General features: G+C 37.6%; 1 protein-coding gene across 1 annotated transcript in view; it reads right to left on the bottom strand.

Moving 5' to 3' along the window:
- Positions 1–18,515, bottom strand: part of LOC129236436 (uncharacterized) — a 49,798-nt gene extending 31,283 nt beyond the window's left edge. The window contains exons 1-2 of the mRNA XM_054870829.1: positions 18,123–18,515; positions 17,825–18,056 (exon numbers count right to left, since the gene is read on the bottom strand). Of these exons, the coding sequence (XP_054726804.1) occupies positions 17,825–18,056; positions 18,123–18,299 (409 nt within the window). The 5' untranslated portion in view covers positions 18,300–18,515. The remainder of the gene's footprint in view (positions 1–17,824; positions 18,057–18,122) is intronic.
- Between the last annotated feature and the right edge of the window lie 5,396 nt (positions 18,516–23,911).

The following is a 23,911-nucleotide window of genomic DNA, read 5'->3' on the forward strand; positions in this document are numbered from 1 at the left end:
TAAACCTGCGACTGGCATTAGCAGAATGAGTCTAGACTGAAATACACAAGGCTCTCGCCGAAGAAGACGGTCGAAAGGAGCATGGATACGAAGCCTGTATGACGAATTCACGACATCTGACGACTCGGTCAGTTGGCCGCAAATAAAGTCAAAAGCTGCAAATCGACCACAATGGAATTTATTTGTATCGACACTTTTCGTCTCCAGCCGGCGCGATAGCAAATAATAATAATACTTTGACTGAAGTATTGGGTTTCAGAAAACTGTGTGCACAATGGGTGCCACTTTCGTTAACAATGGAACAAAAACAGATTCGAATGCGACTTTCTCAGCAACATTTGGAGCGTTTTTGAAAGGATGAAGTGGATTTTGTGCGTCGATTCATCACTATGGATGAGACTTGGGTCTATCACCATGATCGTAAATCAAAACAAGAGGCTAAAGTGTGGTGTACACCTCGTTCTTTGGCTCCAAAACGAGTTCGTGGCCAGAAATCGGCCAAGAAGATATTAGCATCAGCTTTTGGGATGCAAAAGGAATTTTGTTTATGGATTACTTGGAAACTGGTTAAACAATAAATTCTGAATATTATTGTAATCATTTAGATCAGCTGAAAGAAAAAATTCATGAAAAAAGGCCCAGTTTGCAAAAGAAAAAAATCTTTTGCATCAAAAGTGTCACAAGAGCATTTTGAAACCTTGTGCTAAAATCTATGAATTAAAATTTGAATTGTTGGCGCATCAACCGAATCCACCAGTTTTTGCACCTAGTGACTTCCATCTGTTTCCTGTCCTGAAAAAATTCATGCGTGGAAAGCGTTTTTCATCAAATGAAGCATATTTTGCAGCCCTTCCAGATTCTCACTTCAGAGATGGAGTTCAAAAATTGGAAACTCGTTGGAACAAGTGTGTTGATACTCAGGGAGACCTAACTGCATACTAAAGTATATTTCAAACCATAAAATTGTGTTTTTCTTATCGAACCATAAAACTTCTTGAACAACTTAGTATAGTCGTATAATAAATAGTTTTTCAAAAGACGCACCCAAATGTTGTTTTAAAAAGAAAGAAGGTAAACATTTCAATTTCAATTTTCGCTATTTTTATTCAAAATGCAGCTCTCACCAATTTATGTGGAAAATGACATCACAATTCATGAATGCCTAATTTTGTAAATGAGAACGTCGAGATATCGATGTTGAAGGTTGTTTAGAAACAAAACTGCTGCGGTAGCGCAAAGCAATAATCTTTTTTTATCCCTGACAGACCTAGTTTTTTGAAATTTGTTCACCAACATTTGAATCGTCGACTCATTCGGACGATTGTTTCCTCCGAAAAAATCAAAAATTTTGCGATATTTTGTTCTTAAAGATCGACCATTAACATAGGTTTCAATAATTTTTAACGCTTTGTTGACAAATGTCAAAGATGACATAAAAAAGCACCCTCTATAATAAAAGCCTTTTAATTCTAAGTAATTGAATGCATATACGAAAATGATGTTTATTTTAACAAAATGGGAGTGGATAAGCCAAATAGTATTGTACTTTATTATTCTTCTTTCTGATGCACAACCTATTACTTAAAATCTTCTTTTTACACCCAACCTGTAGTAAGTTCAGAAGTAAGAAGACGTTAATATGAACTTACACTGGAGGAAGTATAAAAGCTTATACAACGTGGCATCCAGAAGCAGGAGTCCTACCTCTGTTGTTGTGGAATATACAGTTGCTGTCAGAATCTTACTAGTGCTTATGGCTCATTATATTTAAGGGGGGAGCCTCATGTAGAAGCCTCAAAACATCGATTCCTTTTTTCGATAGTCTTAAGAATATACTGTGAAATTTTCATGCCGAAATTCTCAATATTATAACTTCTACAGCCCACTAACTAGGTAGAGAGCGGTCCGCGCGCTCCTGTACCTCAAACTTTAAACTCAATTATCTCGAAGCGACTTTTTTAAAAACTGCTCGTATAGTAACTCAAAAAGTTATAGACCGATTTGTTTGAAGTTTGGTGAGGCCTTTCTGTACGTTACTATGCGGGGTACATTTGGGGGTTAAAAATGTCAATAAAATAGTCCTAAAAGGCTTATTTTATAATTAATTTTATACTTGTTTTTTAATTTTATAGGTTCATCCTTTCCGTTAATATGTTATAAAAAAAAAACAATTTCATTCTTTTGTTTCAGATCGATAGATTAAGAGTAATAAATAGAGCAGTTTGGGACCTCGCGCCGTAGGCACCCGGCAAGGAATGATCCTGAGCCGCCATTTTGGAAAAAAAATAAAAAAAAATTTTTTGTACTCTCGAAAGGCTAAATAAAGTTGTGTTAATGCTTCAAAATAAAATAATTATATTATCACCTTTAAAAATATGTTTAAAAACTGGCCGATTTTGAGGCTTCTACATGAGGGTCCCCCCTTAAGTCGCCACTTTTTTTTATCACAACAATATTTCGCCATCCACTGTAAAATCCGTTAGATTAAGAAGTCGGCTACCAGTTATATAATCACTTGTTAAACTTAACCTGTTGGTTTGCGTGAAATTTTAGTTGCAACGGCTTTTTAGTCAGTCAAAATCTTAGTAATGCATGAAAAAGTGTGTGAAAAATTAATATTATCGCGACTATCTTTGTGAAAATTAAAAAAAGAAAGCGGTGAGATAAGTTTATACAATATAATTGTTATTCTGTAGCTAATGACCAAATTTTTATTATTCCTCATTCAGTCACGTCCAGAAGGAAAAATTGCACACCCAAGAAACGCGCGCTCATAAAAATAATGATTGCTGATGGAAAAATTTATGTGGAAGTGCAAAAATATCATTGGTTGCTCCCCAACAATGGTACGTAATGCCATCAAGTACAAACCAAGTGGCAAAAAGCGTGGAAGAAAGCTAGCAATGTCGGCAAGATAAGTTAGTCTATCGTCAGATACTCAAAGCAGTTTCCATTTGCGGCTGCTACTGAGTTAAAAGATGCCTTAAAAGTGTCTTCGAGCGCTGAGACTGTTCGTTGGCGTTTGCGTGAGCATGACCTGGGTGCCCTAGGTCCAAGAAAAGTGCCGTTGTTGACAAAAACGCATTTGGAAAAAAGAGACTTCGATTCGCCAAAGAACATATAAATTGGCCTTCGACATAATGGTGCAACATTTTATGGTCGGACGAGTCGAAGATTGTCTTGTATGGCGGAAAGGGATCGCGCCAATATGTCAAACGACCACCTAACACCGAATACCAGCCAAAGTATACAACAAAAACAATAAAGCGTGGTGGTTCTAGCATTATGGTTTGTGCATGCTTTTCATGGCTAGGCGTGGAACCCATTCATTGGGCTAAGGAAATGATGACTGGCGCTTCATATACTCAAGGACATCATGCTGCCATATGCTAGAGACGAAATGCCGTTTGTTTGGACGTTCCAGCAAGACAACGACCCCAAACACACGTGCAAAGTTTGAAGAGCAGACACCAGACATAGTCACCATTCAAAATTTGTGGGTTGATGTCTAGGAGGCAGTAGCGCAACGCAAGCCAACATCTAATACGCAATTATGGGAAGCTGTAAAGAGCGCATGAGAGTCGATTTCGATTGAAAGATGCCAAAAACTTGTTGACTCAATGCAACGCCGCACACTGGGGATTTAGCGGAAGAAAGTCAAATTTGCAACATACCACCTACGCAATGTTTAACACGTCACGCCGGCGCGTACCACCGGTGGCTTGCACAAGATTGCTTCATGAGGCGGCGTATACCACCAATGGTACTTTATTAGACGGTACCTATGAGATGAGAAGCCATAAACGACTACCCTTATGAAAAAATTTCGTTTTATATAATCGCAATCGCTTCCGATAGAGCGAAAAGATTTAAACGTTGCCGTCTGTGGGCGAAGACCATGAATAACAGCGCCGGAGGGAACGTGTTAATGGTATTTCTAAATTCCAGAATAGAACCAACAATAAAATCAAAAAGAATTACTAACTCCGACTTACAGTTTTTTTTTATAGATATGTCAAAAGTATAATTTTTTTATAGTATTGAACTGACTAAGAAAAAACTTCAAAGCCCAAGGTGGTTTTTTTCCTTTTGCTTAAGCCGACTTCCAATTTTTTATTTTTCATTTAGGGTACGATATTTTTATATATTTTAGCCGGAAGAACAAAGGCTGTGAAGCATTTGATTATCTATTTATAATTAATTTTACGAAAAAAAATAAAAATCATATTCCTTCATATTCTTGGATCTGCAAGTTGAGCTACATTTACCTACGGTCAGAAACTAGTATCAACGTGTTGCTTAATAGCATCTCTTTCCGTTTTAATCAATTGCAGGTGCCACCAGGCGCCACTGATTATTTTTTGGCAATGATAATAACTAAACGCTTTCTAGTGTGTGCATAATGATAACGAAACACTTTTAATTTTATTTTGATATTTTGAGGGTAATTCAGAATTATGAACTTACATGTATCCACAAATATATACAACTTCGTTAGTAGTAAAAATGTAAATATTTTTTGGGATGTATACTTTTTTCCGCATCTCTGTACAAAAATCCCCAGTGTGCGCCGTTGAGCTGCAATTCTAAAGAATAAGTGTCATGCAACAAAATACTAATTTAAATGCTAAACAACACCCCATGTAAAAATAAAAATAAAATCACCAGCATATAAAAGTTTTGTCAACATTTTTCTTACAATTTGTTACACTACTAAGTCTTTGACCGCTCAAAATTCGCTGCAGTTTTTCTAAATATAATTTTGCCTTACTGAAATAAGATAAACGTTGGATTTTTTTCTTTTTTTTGTTTGATATTTGGGCTATAAGAGGGAAAAAATAAATTTTTTTATAAAAGCGATTACACGCACTTTTCTAACCCATTCCATTTTACGTATGTGCACTACTAAGATTTTAATGAATGAATGCGGCTATACTAAGATCGAAGGTTGCACAGGAATGCCGGGCTGCCCTAAATGATATTAGTCACGTATTCAAAGTCAGCCTTATTTGGGTTCCGGGGCATAGACATATTGAGGGAAACTGTAAAGCTGATGAGCTAGCCAGGAAAGGTACTGCTTTTTAACTGCTCAGTGATAAAAGTACCATTGGAATACCCATGGCCACGAGTAAACTAATAATAAAAAAATAAACATTATCCAAGAGGCCAATAAGTCATGGAGAAATGAAGATACGTGTCTAACAGCTAGGCTACTATGGCCGCAAATAAACAAGAAAAGAACAAAAGAATTGCTTAGTCTCTCAAGAGACAATATCTCGAAGGTCGTGGCTTGTTTAACCGGTCACTGGCTATTTGGCAGGCATTCCGCGAGACTAGGAGTTTTCTCCCATGAAGATTTCAGAAGTTGCAGAGATGAGGAAGAGAAAGAAACAGTTGAGCACTTCCTCTGCAATTCTCCAGCCCTAGCTAAAATTACAGCAGGTTGTCTAGGTAAATACTTCTCCAATTCTCTTACAGAGCTGTCCGGCGTGGGTTAGGATCAATTCTACGTTTCATAAGAGCCACAAAATGGTTCCACGAAGGAAGGTAAATGAGGTTCCCGTGTAGCACAGTGGTATCACAACGCACCTGTAGGTCTAAGTGAGTTGGTCGTGCAGACCGACTACCACCATAACCTAACCAACTAAGATTTTGACCGCGGCTGTATGTGTAATGACAATATTTATCATTTTGCGGTTATAGATGAGTTTCATAACCGTGCACGAACATGAATTAATATCTATCTGTACACACAAGAGACCAACGAACAGCTGAGACAGTAACCTTCTCGTACTGAGCCGAAGCCGAAGACGGTCAAGTTAGATCTGTTGACCAAAGAGGTGTTGATGACAGTTTTTTGGGGATGCGCGTGGTGTCATTTACGTTGAATTACCTTATCTATGTGTAGATACATAATTGCGCTTACATCCTTCGTTGGTTGTTTAGCTGAGCTCCCCCTTCCAATAAGAGGTGTGTGCCTGGGTATTCCACAAATGGAGGCACTTAAAGTTTTATAGTCTTTGAACATCAGACGGTTTTTTATTAGGAGTTTTTTCATGGCATAAATACGCTCTGAGGTTTGGCATTGCCTGCCGTGGGGCACTTTTTCTATCATTTGATGTTTCATGCTTGGGTGTTTCGAACCCTGGCACTACCAAATTATAGTTATGCACCAACCCATTCGGCTACGGCGGTCGCAAATTATCTTAAAAACATCACCGGTACATACTACAGTGTGCAAAAAGTAAGGTGAATTTGGTTGTAAAATGAAAAATCTTTATTTATTCTTGTAAATCAATTTCATCCCCTTCAAAATAATCCCCTCTCGATGAAATACACTTATGCCAACGATTTTTCCAATCCCCGAAACATGTCAAATAGTCCATTTCCGGTATAGCCATCAGCACCTTCTTCGATTCAGCTTTTATCTCCTCGATCGACTCGAAACGCGTTCCCCGGAGTGGTCTCTTGAGTTTTGGGAATAGCCAGAAGTCACACGGAGCCAAATCAGGGGAATACGGTGGTTGCGGAACGTTATGCGTGGAATTTTTGGCGAAATGGTCACGAGGAACGAGTGCAGTGTGAGACGGTGCATTATCGTGATGCAAAAACCAAGTGTTGTTGGCCCATAATTCTGGTCTTTTCAGACGAATTGCTTCACGTAAACGTCGCATAACGCTCAAATAATATTCCTTATTTACAGTTTGGCCAGGTGGAAGGAATTCATAGTGCACCACACCACGAAAATCGAAAAAAACTGTCATCATGACCTTTATTTTTGAACGACTTTGACGTGCTCTTTTCGGTCTGGCCTCGCCTTTAGCACGATATTCGCTTGATTGGTCGGTTGTTTCAGGGTCGTAAGCATAAATCCAAGTCTCATCTCCCGTAATGATGCATTTGAGCTTGTCCTGATAGTCTGAAAGCATTGTTTCACACACATCAATGCGACGACTTTTTTCCAATAAATTGAGAGTTTTCGGTACCAAACGAGATTTGACTTTTCGTAGGCCCAAATGGTCTTTCAAAATGGTTTTCACAGATCCTTCTGATATACCGATCATATCAGTAAGGTCTTTAACAGTCAACCGACGATTTTTTGAGCACTAACTCCTTCACTTTATTGACGTGTTGGTCATCTGTTGACGTCGATGGTCGTCCGGAGCGCTCCAAGTCATCAACACGTTCTCGACCCTCTTTGAAGTCTTTGTACCACTTATAAACATTTTTCTGCGACATGGTCGAATCACCAAATGCCTTCTGCAACATGCTAAACGTTTCCGCAGCCGAAATTTCATTCCGCAAACAAAATTTGATGGCACTTCTCTGCTCAATCAAATCAGACATTGTAAAAATCGAAAAATGCACTCTTGGTCGTTTGGTAAACACAAGCGTAAATATATTACTGATAATGACATTCACATGAAAGTTGGCCCAGATGTTATTAACAGTGCTGCCAACTCGTGAAAAAAATAACTAGAGCGAAATTTTAATCCCGCGAAGTTTGACAAATAAATTCACCTTACTTTTTGCCCACTGTAGTATTATCCAGAGCTGTTGCATCGATCTGAAGCAAAAGCAACCGCATTTGGTTAGAAATAAAGTTCCCTCCCACCAGAATGAGCACAACGAATTAATCACAATGGTAAAATTGCATGAATTAGATTGCAAATAGTTGCCTCATCTAGGATATTCTCCAGATCATTCTCCTACACCTGCTTCTTGCTTTTGTTCCAAATATGAAGAAACAACCTGACGGTAAAAAATTTAATTTGCATGAGTAGGTATTTGATAAAACAAATTCGTATTTAAGAAATAAATTCCATATAATTATCAAAAAACTGAAGACATATTGGATGAAGTGTATTAAGCTAAAATGGGATAATTTTGAAAAATATGAAATTTTATTTACAGAATAGAGAGTAACTTATTTAAATTTTCAAAACCTTATCGCCCAAGCCTCATTTTTGATCAGTTTTTACACTACATTCAAAGCAGTTTTTTTTCCTCGTTCACTCCACTCGGGAACTTAGAGCCTTGACAAGACTCAGTCTTGCGTTGGTTTCGTTAATCTATTTTGCTTTCTGACAGAGTAGGTATTAGCCTGCCGCTGCAGTTTTTTTACCACATAAAATAGGTTCGGTTAGGTAGTGCTGGCTGATCTATAAAAAATCCCACTTAGACAGCATTGTGTTACCAGTGCTATGTATATGGAGTCGAAGATATCATTTTATGTAGTTCTTAATGCACGTCTTCGTAAGTTTTAACAAGCCGTTCAGCTTTTTGTCAGCAATATACTTGTACTTCAAGGATGAAAAATATGTTGATCCTAGGCCCACTTGGCGAGTCCTATACAGAGTAGAGTAGTGGTGAAGTAAGTATTCCCTAGCATTCGCTTAATTGCATCTGTTACACGCATCGTTCTCGACTATCGCATTCTCACTGCGTGATGTGGGGTGAGACAGTGTCCCGCCAGTACTCAAACCAAAATTTAGCAGTCTTTTCTCGGGAGTGATAAGATAAAGTTTATACAATAGTTTTTGTATTTAAAGCCCTTAGCATAATTTTGTTAGTTTTGTACGAGGTTGAGTGTTCGCATGTCGACTGCGTTTCTAGAGCTAGTTCCACATTCATTTCTATTTTCAGAAAATAGAGTTATAGGTAAATGTCTGACGTGCTCAATCTCGGTAAGCGAATACCGGCCTTAGAGAGCTCATCGGCACTCTCATTTTCCAGTAAATAGTAACCTGCCCATCTCCGAAGAATTGATCCATTTTGAGTAGGACCAAACTACTAACTACTTACAAATGCAACCCTACTTACTTGACATACAGAGACCGAACTTGACAAAATGAACGAAGCGTTTGCTTGACTGGATACGAACGGGACAGTTCTGTTTTAATTCTTAGTAAATCAACACCAATCGTAACTATCATACTTTACTTATAAAAACCTGTCTTTTAATTAATCCTACTCATAATGGATCCAATTTTTATTGATATATACAAGGTGAAGTCCAAAATAAACAAGACCGGGCTAAAATAGAAACGACAGGAGTTTTTTTCTAATAACTTCAAGTTCATGTATTCAAAACAGTCCCCTCTGGCCCCGATACACTGTTTTGCGCGATCTTAAAGCTTTTGGAAGGAGTGTTTCAGGTCATTGACCGGAATACGGAATGTCCTTCAGGATGCGGGTACAAGCCTTTTGGATGGCCTCTACGGACGCAAAACGTTTTCAGTTCATGGCCAAATGCAATTTTCCGAATAGGTAGAAATCACAGGGAGCCGTATCAGGCGAATACGGTGAGTGATTGATGGTTAAAATGCGATTTCTAGTCAAAAAATTAGTCACAAGAGTGGATCAATGAGATGGTGCATTATCATGCAATATGCGCCAGTTTCCTCCTTCGCGATATTCAGGGCGAATTTGACGAATGCGATGCAACAAACGCTTCGAAACGCATTCTCATGGCAGCCGGTTCTACGTTACCGTAATGACTCGGGGTTTTCCCGACCAAGGGCTGCCGCCCCAGTAAACTAGCCCTGTCTAGTGTACCGTATCCCTCCCACGCTTCAAAACGCCAAGATAGAAAATTGCATTGACGGATTGACGGTTTGGCCCGTTGGCACGAACTCCTTGTGGACAATTCCCTTGGAATCGTGAAAACAAATGAGTATCGACTTTTTGACTTCTCCAAACGCGATTTTTTGGTTGGTAGCTCGTCTGGGGCTTCCATTCGGCACTTTCACGCTTGATTTCAGGTTCATGTGGGAAACAGCACGTTTCATCACCAATTACAATGTTGTAAAGGAAATTCTCGTCTTTTCTCGCCTCTTTTTTGAATGCTGAATTCTGAGCAATTTTTGGTCCTCAGTTAACTTGTGCGGAATGAAACGTGCACAGACCTTTCGTAAGCCCAAGTGATCGACTAAAATGCGATACATCGATGATTTGGAGATATTCAACTCTGATTCCATGAATTTCAACGATGATTTCGTTTCATTTTCGATAAATGTACGAACAATTGCGATGGAGTTTTCGGTGAATATTGATTTTGGGCGGCTCGTATGTTCATTGTCATTTATGTCCTCACAATCATCTCTGAAACGTGTAAGCCCCTCATGAACTTTGGCACGAGATAGACAATCATCGCCATAAACTTTTTTCATTAATTCAAATATTTCGGTAAACGTTTTAACGATTTTAAGACAAAATTTGATATAAGCTCTTTGTTCGAAAACTAAACCGAATTTAGCCAAGCTTTCACTGGAAGTCAGCTAGGGATGTAACTTCTCACTAAGCTAAAAATTTGTATGACGCCAGTCTTGATTATTTTGGACTTCGCCTTATATATATATAATTGGCGATTACACCCTTTTTGGGTGTTTGACCAAGCTCGTCCTCCTATTTGTGGCATGCGTCTTCCACAAATGGAGGGACCTACAGTTTCAAGGCGACTCCGAACGGCAGATATTTTTTGTGAGTAGATTTTACATGGCAGAAATATACTCGGAGGCTTGCCATTGCCTGACGAGGGGCGAACTCTATTAGAAAAAACTTTTTCTTCATTTTGGTGTTACACGGAGATTCGAACCTACGTTCTCCGAATTCCGAATGGTGGTTGCGCACCAAACCATTCGGTTACGGCGGCCGTCGTTGGTGTGACCCAACATTAAACAATGTTTTCTTTGTTTTTGTTTTTGTAAGCACTTTAATGTATACAATCAGATTAAAAACAAGCATTAACGTAAAAATGCTAAATTCGAACTAGCAAAACGTTAGATGATCTTTAGTAAAAAAGTGAGAGAGAAGCTTCTAATAAAAGTCTCAAATCAGTTCAATAAAGTGATTATTTTATAGTGCATTTAAATCCATTAAACAATTAAACAGAAGATTCAACACGTAATAGTAAATTTTTTATTGAGCATCTTCAACCAGAAAATACTCATTCATCGACCGACTAATTGACATTTTCTCATATTAAGCATGTTTACATGTTGGCTTAAAGCAGATACATGTGTACATACATACATACATACATACATCCAAATGCTATAAAGAAAGATCGATCAGAATGAATGCTGATTAATCCATGTGAATGATTAGAAAAAGAATAAGCAAATAAGACTCAAACTGCAAAAAAAAACGTGTTTAATACTCAAAATGTAGACAAAATAGAGAAGGAACCAGTTTTGAAATATGATTTGAAGATTTCAAGTTCTGAAGATGAATTGGCAAATATTACATGCATGTAAAATGGGAAAACGTATAAACAATTAAAACCATTATTGGAGATTTAGTAAGTGGATTTTTTTTTATCGGAGATCAACGATTTAAGTGCATGGCTAGAAATGATTATGGCCATAGACAATTGCGATGATCTCAAATACCTATGGGCAGCGTTAATTGAAAAATATATTTTTATAAATTAGCAACTTAGTCTAAAATTATATAAATGTGTGTATATACCTATAGACACCGCACGAAAAAATTATAAGGCCAAAATAATTATGATGTTATCTACTAAAGCAATAATAGAAAAATGTCCCAGTCCCCATTGATTGTACCTTCTGCTCAAATATTTTCGATTACGAAGGTGTGCTGCACTCGGAGTTCCTTCCGCAAGGCCGATCGGTTAACGCTGAATATTATTTAGACTTTTAAAGCGTTTGCGCGAGAACATTCGTCTTAGAAGGAAGGAATTGTGGGACAACAAGTCATGGTTCTTGCATCACGATAATGCACCAGCTCACACATCACGTCTTGTTCGCGATTATTTGAACAAAAATAATGTAAATATCGTTCCGCAAGCACCGTATTCGCCGGGTATGGCTCCATATGACTTTTTCCTGTTTCCCAAGCTCAAGTTGCCGCTCCGTGGAAAACATTTTGAGACAATTGAAGTCATAAAAGAGAATTCGAAGAACACACTCGAGCTTGACTTGTTTACAGTAGCACAGAAAACAAACTATGTGACATATCACGCTGAAATTTGCCATGTAAGCTTATAACAGTCCTACCAAAAAACAAAAAATCGATTTTTGCCATATGTCATCCGCGGACCGTTTTATTGATACCATCTCGTTCATATTTGAGCAGAAGTTATGTTTAAAACGGCGCAGCGGAAATTATGCCGCACTTAGTGCTGGTATTTTAGTAACAAATTCTTGTTCTGTACAAAACAAAATAATTATAAGAAAAAAGGCGTTTGCTTTTACCCTTTGGGGACGGAGCCGCTCGACGGGCGACCCTCGCTGAAGACGAGAGGTATTGAAGTGCACAGTAAAGAAAATAAATGTTCAACTTTATAAAAACTAAGGCTTTATTTAACACAAGAAAAATGTTTCATAAAATCAAAAAATAATAATAAACAAACTGCTAATGTTGAAATGCCTAAGTGGATTCCTTATTGCATGGATTTCACTTGCACTTGACGAAGTAATGCCGTCATCTTCCGTCTTATCAGATTCAAAGTCATATTCATCAGAACTGTCACTGTCTAACGTATCATCTCTAGATCGCTAAGCCATCGTGCGTAGGATAAAATAAAGGGTTTTCCAATAACAGGTGTTATTTTGAATTGGATTGCGCTATCGAGAGGTGATTAACGATTTTTATGACCAGAATTGAATGGTATTGATCTGGACAACATTTATTTTCAACAGGACGGCGATACGTGCCACACAAGCAACGAAACTATTGATCTTTTACGGGAAAAGTTTCCGAACCATGTTATCTCTCGAAGAGGTGATCACAATTGGCCACCGAGATCTTGTGATTTAACACCTTGTGACTTTTTCCTTATGGCCACGTGAAAGAGAAGGTCGACGCCAACAGCCCAGAGTCGATTCAAGGCCTCAAAGATGGCATTCGTAAGGCTATCGAGGACATAGGGCAGCCACTTTGCGATTCGGTTATGGAAAATTTCATGAAAAGGATATTGTCCTGTAAGCGTGGTCGTGGTGGTCATTTGCCTGATGTTATTTTCCACTGATAACGGCATACCTGAAATATGAATGAAATGAAATAAACATCCGATAATTTATATTAAAAAATAGCATTTTTCTTTGAATATCAAAATAACACCTCTTATTGGAAAACACTTTATAAAATATATAAAAAGACTGCTGGTTCCTCTCGCAGTGACACTGAGCGACTGAATCGAAGAATTGAAATTCGTTCTGACTCTACCGTCGTCTCACATCGTAAGTTTACATTATAAGGAAGATAAGGCTTCATCGCAAATGGCCCCTAATGTCTTTGAATGAAAACATGACTCTTTCTTTTACTATACCTATGCGTACCTAATCGCTCAGAACGACGCATCTACGAACTAATTTGTGCAGCTATATGCCGATACTCGTCTCCAAAGGGTTAATTTAAAAGTGTAGAATGTATGGTATTACGTTGAAATGGTTATAGTATACATAAGTGATTTTGACCGCTTCATATTTATTTGGTTGCTTTGGTTAAGAAACAAAAAATATTAAAGATCATCTAACAAAAAATATGAAAAGCTTTGTTTGAATTTGTGCAGGGCAAATTTTAGCATGCAGAGAGAGAAGCCTTACAGTGCGACAGGTAGCTTCAAATTTAAAACAAAAACAAATTTAAGCAAAACTGGAGTTTACATTACTTTTCTTCGAAAGAAAAGGTGCACCAAGGGAAGTGGTAGAAAACCAAAACTCGAGAAATCAAACGTCTAGCTCTATAAGTAAATAAAATAGTCCTGGTGAAATACAACACACCCTTAAATTGGAAGTTACTACCCGTCGTGTGCAGTACATTTTGCAAGCAGTTTATAGACTAGAATATGCAAAACGAGTACCAAAACCTACGTAAGTTAACCACACGACAAAAATAGGTCAGATTGAGATTTGCAGCAAAGTACCAATTTTTGGAAGATGGATGGGAAAAGGTAGTTTTTCCGATGAAAAAAAAATAATCAGTCGGACGGATGAGTGGATTTCCAAATGTATTGGCATAATAAACGGAAGAAAGGAGTAGAGAATGGCTCGTAATTTCAAAGAGGGTACTGTCATGGTTTGGGCAGCAATTAGTGTCAAAGGCAAAACGCCTAAATGATTCTTATCTAAATGTTTCCAATCCAAGAATGAATAGTGTCAAGTATACCTGTATATCATAGAACTTTTAAACGAAGTACTTTTTACTTTTTTTTATGATAATTTCGATGAGAAGTGGATTTTCTATTATAACAAGCAGCAGTTCATGCTTAAAAGCAACAAAAGAGTTTTTGGGAGCGAAAAAATACCGATTTTAGAAAGGGATGTCTGCAGCCCTGATCTTAAGGAGTTATATACCTTGTGTTGGACTAAAAAATCGAAATTTTTTTATGGCATATTCTAAAAGTACATCATCTTAAAAATTTAAATTCAAAAAATCATAAAGATCGGGGCACTAGAGCGGAGCACCCTCAAAAATCGTTTTTTTGGTGCAAAGCGGTTTTCATATCGAGAAAAAAAATTTTTGGGTAAATAAACAGTTCAGATTCACTAAAAAACATTTTTCTACAATAATCATTTAATTTTTTTGATTTCAGTTGAGCTGCTCATGCGCTGCCGTGATCACCGTAAGCCTCTTCTAAAAAACGGCGCTTCGGGGGAGGGGCGATATCAACAATAAATAATAACATTTAAACAAATAAAAACACCAAAATGTATTCTTCGAGAGTTACCCTTCAGTATGATATACGCCTCATTTGAATACAAGTTCTAAAACATATTTAAAAAAAATTATGACAATCGCCCATTTTTTCGGGCTCACAAGCCCTTAACCCAATCAAAAATGTATGGGCAATACTTGCTCAATCGGTTTTCAAAAATGAAAGAGAATTTGCTAGCACTAAAGGCCTCAGAAGTGCGATTATTGGTGGATGATCAAAAATTGCTCGAATTATTAAATAAATAAATTTTTGCGCAAATGGTTTAAAACTGTTTTATGGTCGATCTTTAGCTCCTGGACGATGTTACGATTACCAACATGTCGGTCAATTTCGATTATTTCTGTGATTTTATCGACATTTTCGGCATTATCGATATTTTTTTTAACATCAAAAATGCCTGAACGGAATTGACGAAACCAAAATTGCACATAATTAGCTTTTACAGTATCGACACCATAAACACCATTCACAATTTCAGCGGCCTGGCTTGCATTTTCGCCTTTATCAAAGAAAAACTGTAAAATGTACCGAATTTTCTCTCGGTTGACTTCCATTGTTAACACCCTGTAACTCACAACTGAAACAAAAAACAGCAAAATATTTTTTTTCGTTTGAAATGTCTCCTTGACCAAGAGCATAAATTTAAATTGTTTGATCGATACTTTGCCATCACGACAGCCATCTACCGAGAAAATAATGGATTTCTTTTCCCGCTTGAAAACGAAAGTTTTTTGAACCGTATCGTTACTGGTGATGAAAAATGGGTCCTGTTCGCAAACGCCAATGGTTAGATAAAGATGAAACACCAGAACGGACCCCTAGAGATGGCCATCCCCCCAAGAAGATTCACCTGTCTATTTGGTGGGATATGGCCGGTATTGTTTATTAAGAACTTCTGGAACCAAACCAGACGATAACTGCTGATTATTATTTCCATCAGCTATCAAACCTAAACGAGGCACTTAACAAAAATCAACGGTCTTTAGTGAATAGACGCAAAGTTTTGTTTCACCACGACAACGCAAGACCTCATACCGCAAGGCAAACATTAGGCAAGCTGAACGAGCTCGGATGGGAACTAATGCCGCATCCACTCTCCGGATATTGCCTTGTGATTATCACCTTTTCCGTGGACTTCAATCCCATACGCGTAACAAGAACTACTCCTCAAAGGAAGCTATAAAAAAGGATATCGGGATTGGCTCCAAGAACAAACAATTTTTTGAGCAGGGAATTAAAAATTTGCCTAAACGTTGGGAAGACATATATACTTTAAATATCTTTTTTATTAATTTTAAAACCACCTTTAAAAAACGGACGAGCTTATGGACCTACCTGTGTAAATGTGTACTTTTTCCCCGATATTTTTAAAATATTTATCATTAAAAGTTTAGATATTAAAAACCAAAATTATAAGGTTGTCAAAAAAGGCTTGCGGTATTTTTATTGAATTTTCAATTGTTCATAAAATTGGTTATAATAATGCGATTTAAGTCAAATATGCGCCGTTTTGTTCGATGACGAGTTCCCAACGAGTTCCCAACGAGATGCCAACTTCATAATGCCCCTCTTATAGAAGCTCGCTTCCCTATTGTCAAAAAACTCGAAGAGCCAATTTTCACAGGACTCTCTTGTGGACAACTTCCGACTACCAAGCTCGTTCGCCATGGACAGAAATAGGTGGTAATCACTTGGTGCGAGATTCGGACTATACGGTGGATGCAAAAGAACCTCCCGTCCGAGCTCCCGGAGCTTCTGGCGCGTCACCAAAGATGTGTGTGGCCTGGCGTTGTCCTGATGGAAGACAATTCGGCCTCTGTGGATCAAAGATGGCCTCTTCTGCATGAGTGCTGCATTCAAGCGGTCCAGTTGTTGGCAGTACAGGTCCGAATTGAGCGTTTGGTTATAGGGGAGCAGCTCATAGTGGATGATTCCCTGCGAATCCCACCAAACACACAGTAGAACCTTCCTGGCCGTCAATCCAGGCTTGGCCACCGTCTGGGCAGCTTCACCGCTTTTCAACCACGACCGTTTGCGCTTCACGTTGTCGTAAGTGACCCACTTTTCATCGCCAGTCACCATCCGCTTCAAAAACGGGTCGATTTTGTTGCGATTCAGAAGCGATTCGCATGCATCCATACGGGCAAAAATGTTTTTTTGCGTCAAGTTGTGTGGCACCCATACATCGAGCTTCTTTTTGAACCCAAGCTTCTTCAAAAGGTTTATAACGGTTTGATGACTCATGCCCAGCTCTTGGCCGATGCTACGGCTGCTACTATGCTGGTCTCTTTCAATCAATTCAGCGATTTTATCGCAATTTTTGACCACAGGCCTTCCGGACCGTGGCGCATCTTCGATCACCTCTGCACCAGAACGAAAACGTTGAAACCATCGTTGTGCGGTGGAAATGGAAACTGTATCGGGTCCATAAACTGCACAAATTTTATTGGCAGCATGAGATGCATTTTTGCCTTTATCGTAGTAGTACTGTAAAATATGCCGTATTTTCTCTTTATTTTGCTCCATGTTTGCGACGCTATAACTCACGAACGACTAAAAGCAAACAACAATTAATCAAACACGTGTTAGCACGTGAAAAGAGCTTTCCAAAAAGATCTAGCGTGAACCGATGCGACGAATACAACTAGAACTACGCGCTTGCAAAGACAAGCTTGCGGAAATACCGCAAGACTTTTTTGACAACCTTATATTTGGCCCAAGCTGATAATAAAAATATTAGAAATTTTGTTGGTCTTACAAATTTTCGTGCGGTGTATAAACACATCATTTAATTATACCTTGGGGATACGAATGGGAGGAATTTTTAATATTTCACTTATATTTACTTTTCACGCACACACACGCATAACAACTGGTATTTCCAGCAATTAGTATATTGGAATTTATTCTTTACTTCTAAACTTCGAACATCATTTTTAGGATTTGCGAAATTTGTTAAACAAGAAATGCAAATTCAAATCCCCTCAACAGGTTTTCAATACTAAACTCGTTAAGTGGAATTCTAATTTGAAGCAGCAGTTGAAGTAACAACAGATTTATAATGAAGAGATGGCATCATATGCAATTATATAAATATTTTCAAAATCAAACACTTAATTTAAATACAAACATACACACCGATAGGCGCTCGTTTCCCGGATACATCTGCAGCCAATTTCTGCGCCTCAACTTCAGCTTTACAGACAGTATAATTGAAGCCGACTGAATTGATGGTGAGCGCAGCATCTAGCATTGTTGCGCCCAGCGTAGTGTTATCGAAATTGAAATCCTCACACTCAATGCCCAACTCTGATTTGTCCAAAGTTGTATCGCAGATAAGCTTATTATAGCCTAAATTTACACGACAGGCCTAAAAAGTCAAAAGCGTTGAATGTACCGCAATCTACTACCGTATATTCGTGCGTAAGGGTGTTACCTTGTCAAGTGGAAAATTTTGCATAGCAACTGCATTGAAAACACTGGCCATTAGGTAGAAAAAGAAAAATGGCTCTATAACTAAATACTTTCGATAGATCCACAATTTTTTTAAGTAGACAAGCGCCCCTTTTGGCTCCGTCTCCGCTTCCGGTGCGGTGCCATTTTGCTGCGACATTTCACTTTCGTTACGCGATCACTTCTCTTTTCTAGCACAATTTTTTTTGTTTACTAATTGGTATTTCTATACTTGTGAGCGCATTTCTAGGTAAGCGACTATTTTTATTAATTCAATTGCACCAAATTGATTTCGAATTTACGTTATGCTATTTGATGAGCAGGAATATCAAGTTTAAGTCTAGAATTGTTTCGGCTTAGTGTCTATCACCGTTCGCGCTCGTTCTACAACTAAACAGAATACAACGATTTGCATTTCCAATACCTTATTGCTTCGCAATTTTAACAATCTTGTTGGTTGAGATTTCTTCAACATGTGTTGAGTGATCTTCGCTTGAGTGAAGATGCTTTGGCTCTGTGCCTACGGTAAATCATTAATATCATTCTCTGTTGCTTAATTGATCATTCATATTATTAATTTAAAGTTTAAATACAAACTAAAGTAAACAAAGCATGTAAAGAAGTGCTTATGTTCAGGCGGAACAGAACTTTAGGACCATATATCTTCTGTACAAAAAGTACCCGAAACATTTATTTATTTATTCATTCTTTCATCAATTAAAGTACAACTCAAATAGATTACTAATACTAAAGCTTAAATAAAGGGTGGTTAAGTTTCAAAGGCCGGTGTTGATTTTGAATCAAACACAATTTTTTAGGAAATTATTGTCATGTCTCTTTATTATGATAATATTGGTATGGCTCAATTACATATAAAACAAAATATCGGCCAAATAAACACCGCGGCCTCGGCGGTACACCTCCATCCGATGGTCCAAATTTTCGATGACGCTGAGGCATAATTGAAGTTCTATGCCGTTAATATACCGATTTATCTCATCTTTTAACTCTTAAATTGTTGCTTACTTATCGACGTACACCTTTTCTTTCAAATAACCCCAAAGAAGGAAGTCCAACGGAGTCAAATAACATGACCTTAGCGGCCAATTGACATCGCCGCGACGTGAGATTATTCGGCCATCCAATTTTTCGCGCAAAAGAGCCATTGTTTCGTTAGCTGTGTGACAAGTGGCACCGTCCTGTTGAAACCACATATCGTCCACATCCATATCTTCTAATTCGGGCCATAAAAATTTCGTTATCATTTCACGATAGCGAACACTATTCACAGTAACGGCCCAATCATGCCGCCGGCCCATAAACCGCACCAAACAGTCACTCTTTGTGGGTGCATTATTTTTCGGCAATCACTCTTGGATTATCATTCGACCAAATCGGCAATTCTGCTTATTGACGAATCCACTGAGGTGAAAATGTGCCTCATCACTGAAGATGATATTCTTCGAAAATTGGTCATTCACTTTTGCCATTTCCTGCCACCATTCAGACCATTGACGACGCCTGAAATAGTCAATAGGCTTTAGTTCTTGAGTCAATTGCACCTTGTAAGCGTGTAAATGCAAGTCTTTATGCATAATGTTCATCAACGACAAGCGTGAGAGGTGCAATTGTTGGGCACGACGACGAGTTGAGGTGGACGGCTCTTCAACCACACTATCGTGAACAGCAGCAATATTTTCTGCAGTACGAGCTGTACGAGCATGCACTGGTGTTTTCTCATCTCCTACAGACTCGGTTTGCTCAAATTTTTGCACAATTTTTCCGATTGTACGCATATTTGGGCGATTAAATTGACCGAAAAAATCACGAAGTGCGTGATATGCATTTTGATTTGAACGCCCGTTTTCATAATAAGCCTGAATAACTTTAACGCGTTGCTTGATTATGTATCTTTCAATGGTTCAAATTGAGTTAGTCTTAAATTGGAAAATGTCAAATGAAATGCAAAAGAAACTTGACGTTTAAGTGTGGTTCACATTCAACATCGGCCCTAGAAACTTAACCACCCTTTATAATATATAGTAAAAAATACTGTGAGATATATTAGCCACTATTCAAAAAGTGTGTCTCCAGATTAAGTTTTGATTTAAAAGTCTCTCGTGAGTTAGAGAATATATCTAAATTTTTTCATAATTGGTTAGACTGCCTTATACAACGTACAAACGATTCATTACGACTAAAATTGGTCTTATGATAAGGTATATGGAACATATTGCTGAGTCTAAGGTTGCGAGTGGTACAATTAAAAAGTATTAGCTCCAGCAAGAAGTGACATTTGAAATGTTTCGTAACTATTTCCCTTATAACTAAACCGATGAAATTTTTCTCCTCCGTATTTCTAAAGTTGGCAATGCTAACAAATTGCATCTTACTTTTATGTGCAGGCAGACTGCAAGGCCAACGAAGTAAATGAATAGCAAATCTAGTGAAACATTTCTGAACCTTCTCAATTCTTAAAGATGAACCCATATAGAATGGATACCAAATAATGCTGCATTATTCAGGGTTTGATCTCACAAGAGAAAAATACAAATTTCTCAGCGTAGAAATATCCTGGAACTCTCTTGAATTCCTTATTACAAAGCCAATCATAGATCTAGACTTGGCAATCATAAAGTCTATATGTTTAGAAAACGAAATTTTCGATGTAAATATGACCCCCAAGTCTTTCTTTTCATAAATTTTTTTGAGGGTGGTAGTGCCTAACTTGAAATCGAAATCAATCGTAAATTTGCGTCAATTGAATGGCATGTGCTGGCATTTACCAGCATTAAGAGGTAAGGAGTTATCATTACACCAAGCTTCCAATCTTGCTAAGTCTTCTTGAAATCTTATGCAGTCAGTTACGTTCTCTATCCGACTGTACATTTTCAGGTCATTTGCATACATCAGACAATGTGATGTCTCGAAAACGTCTGGAAGCTCATTAACAAACATTAAGAACAATTGTGGCTCAAGATGGCTACCTTGAGGTACGCCTGAGGTAACCTTGATGGCATCAGATTTTATGTTATTTATACGAACAAATTGAGTTCTCTCTGTTAGATAAGATGCAAGCCACTTAAGTAAGCTAAGGTTAAAACCAATTGAACCCAGCTTTTTAAGTAGGATACTATGGCTGACTCTATCGAAAGCTTCATCGCATCGCATTGTTGGCCTGTTTCAAATTGGTTTGAGACAAAATTTGCGATTATCCCTAAATTGGTAACAGTAGATCTACCCTTAACAAAGCCGTGCTGTTTAGGCGATATGAGATCTGAAATTTGAAAGAAAATCACATCATGAACTAGCTTTTCAAAGGGTTTAGGTATGCAAGAGATTTTGCAGATAGGGCGCTAATTTTGGACTTCCGACTTGCTTTCAGACTTATTTATAGGTATGATAAAAGATTTTTTCAAATTATGTAATAATTCACCAGAAGCTGGTGATTTATTGAAGATAATTGTTAATGGTTTTGCTAACGATGTAGCAGAGTTTTTTTTATAAAATAGCAGGGAAGCCATCTTCTGCAGAAGTTGGGTCATTTGCTAAGGCCGAAAGGCTCCTGAGTACATCATTAAATGAGAGCTGGAAACCTTTATTTGTTCGTGAGCTGTCAAAAGAAGTATCTTCTAATCCGGTGTCAGATTGACAAACATAAACAGATCGAAAAAATCTGCAAAAAGATTACTAATTTTTGAATGCCCGACAACATTTCCCCCAAATAATGCATTTTACCCGGATATCAGTGGTTTTATTTTTACCGTTAATGAATTGCCAAAAAAATTTACAATTTTCTTTGATATCACTCTCTACTTTAGAAATGTAGTTCTGATATAAAAATTTGTTCAGAACATCGAATACTTTTTGCAACCGATTGTACGATTCATAAAGTTTTGCGTTATTTTTTAGATTTGCGGTATAGTTTGTATGCTTTGGTTTTTTTATTGCGAAGATTAATGAGCCTAGTATTGTACCAGGCCGGTTTGGACTGATTTTTTGCAGGCACTATAGGAACAAACATATGAATTGCCATTTCCAGTCTTTCTACGAAATTATCATAGATCTGTGATAGCTTCGGGTTTCAATAAATTGAAAACTGTTCCATTATTCACTAATAATTCTCTTATTCCCTCCAAAGTAATCATCACTCACATAAACTCATTTCAAAACTTCTCGTCAATTATCTCAAAATCATTTTCGTGAAGTGGGAGTCGTCGTAATAGGAAAAAAATCATAGCAAAAAGGTATTAACGTTGTACTCGCTCATATGTAAAGGGTGATCAATTTAGAGGTATCGGATTTTAAATTGAAATAAAACAACGACAATTCAAGTTGTTTGGGCAATCTTTATTATTTTTATGTAGGTCATTCATGACATTTATTTCTGAAATATAATCCCTTTCAAATGTTGACCGCAACTGCGCCGTAACTTTAGTAATGTTGGCTTCCAATACCTCAATCGAGGCTGGTTTATCCACATCCGTAACCATTAAGCCAAAAATGGGTCTCATCGCTAAACACCATAATTTGGGCTGAGCGCGCGATGAATACTTTTCACAGAGCGTCGATTTTCGCAATACTTAGTTGTCCGATTTGTAAACGTTGTTGAGGCGACAGTATTTCCATGATGAAGCATCAATGAATACTAAAAAAAACTATGTTATTAGTCTGACTCGTGATCTGGCGAAAAAACCCTACTGTTTGTTTGGTGTTTGGGCGCGCTCCTCTTCATATTTGAGGTGTGCGTCTTGATGTTACCATAGGAATGGAGACATTTTCAGTTTTACGCCGCCTCCGCACGGCAGATAGCTTTCATGAGAATCTTTTTCATGACAAAAATACACGCAGAGAGGTTTGTCACTGTCTGCTGAGAGGCGACCGCCCTAAAAAAAATGTTTTCTATCATTTGCTAATTCATATCGAAGCCACTTACTCGTACGGTAATCACGCACAAATTCACTCGCCTACGACGGCCGCATTTCATATTAGTAATTATTACTTACATATATTTTACGTACAATCTTCATTTACCATAAATCGACATTTGTTCTTTCTTTGCATTTACCAGCAGATACCTGTATGGCATTTATGAGTGAAAAGTAATTGAAAACGACCACGGTCGATAGGAAAAAGTTCGTGGAAAGAAATTAAGGGGTAACACCACTGTAGAAATTTCAAAAAATTGATTTTTTTTTATAAGCTTAAAAAATTCTTTGAACCTTTTAAAATACAGAACAAAAAGTTTTATACGTTACCGAAGTCTATTTCATAAATATTTTAAGCTTTTAACCAAGCGTTAGTGACTGCTACCTAACGACTTCTCCAAATTTCCAAACTTTAAACGCGTTTTTCTCAAAACACGTTTTCTGAAATTGGCACGCAGCATAACTCAAACAATTTTAAATATTTTTAATCAGGTTTTTCACTACGTCTGTATAATAACCTTCTTAAGAGAAGAGCGTAGGGGATTTTCGATAGATCAATTTAAACAATTGTTATAATTATTTAAGTGCCGTTTTTTAGTCCAAAATAGAGTTTTTTCCTTCAAATGCTTGCTAAATCCCCTAGGTGTTTCTCTGGCTATTCTTATCTAGATTAAGAAAAAAAATGTTTCTTTGTTCCAGATTAAAATTTGCACCCTCTGTGCTGCGTGCCGCGCAGCTCCTTCAAGAGAAACCACATTACAAAAATGTCTCCAATGCCGCCATTTTGTAAAATGTTTCGATCAAACTTTGTAGTTTTGTATTTTAGTATATAAGTAATAACTTC

Source organism: Anastrepha obliqua, chromosome 1, assembly GCF_027943255.1.
Source record: "Anastrepha obliqua isolate idAnaObli1 chromosome 1, idAnaObli1_1.0, whole genome shotgun sequence".
Taxonomy (NCBI): domain Eukaryota; kingdom Metazoa; phylum Arthropoda; class Insecta; order Diptera; family Tephritidae; genus Anastrepha; species Anastrepha obliqua.